General features: G+C 68.9%; 1 protein-coding gene across 1 annotated transcript in view; it reads left to right on the top strand.

Annotated features, from left to right (window-relative positions):
- The window catches only part of LOC102037230 (diacylglycerol O-acyltransferase 2-like), a 3,438-nt gene that overhangs the window by 2,936 nt on the left and 258 nt on the right, over positions 1–244 (top strand). The window contains exon 4 of the mRNA XM_014309825.2: positions 56–244. Within this exon, the coding sequence (XP_014165300.1) occupies positions 56–244 (189 nt within the window). The remainder of the gene's footprint in view (positions 1–55) is intronic.

The raw sequence follows: 244 nt of genomic DNA, 5'->3' as shown, positions 1-244 counted from the left end.
GTCCCGGCGGTGCCCAGCGCCCCGTCACCACCCACCGTGTCCCCTCCCTCCTCAGGGCTTTCCTCGTCCCCTCCTTCTCCTTTGGCGAGAACGACCTCTTCCGCCAGGTGGTCTTTGAGGAGGGCAGCTGGATGAGGAGCATCCAGCGGCGCTTCCAGAAGATGATGGGCTTCGCTCCCTGCCTGTTCTACGGCCGCGGCCTCACCTCCTGCCGCTCCCGCGGCCTCCTGCCCCTCGCCCGACC

Source organism: Geospiza fortis, unplaced genomic scaffold, assembly GCF_000277835.1.
Source record: "Geospiza fortis unplaced genomic scaffold, GeoFor_1.0 scaffold874, whole genome shotgun sequence".
Lineage (NCBI taxonomy): Eukaryota > Metazoa > Chordata > Aves > Passeriformes > Thraupidae > Geospiza > Geospiza fortis.
Note: the sequence above shows the minus strand (reverse complement) of the source record. Positions and strands in the feature narration are given on the sequence as shown.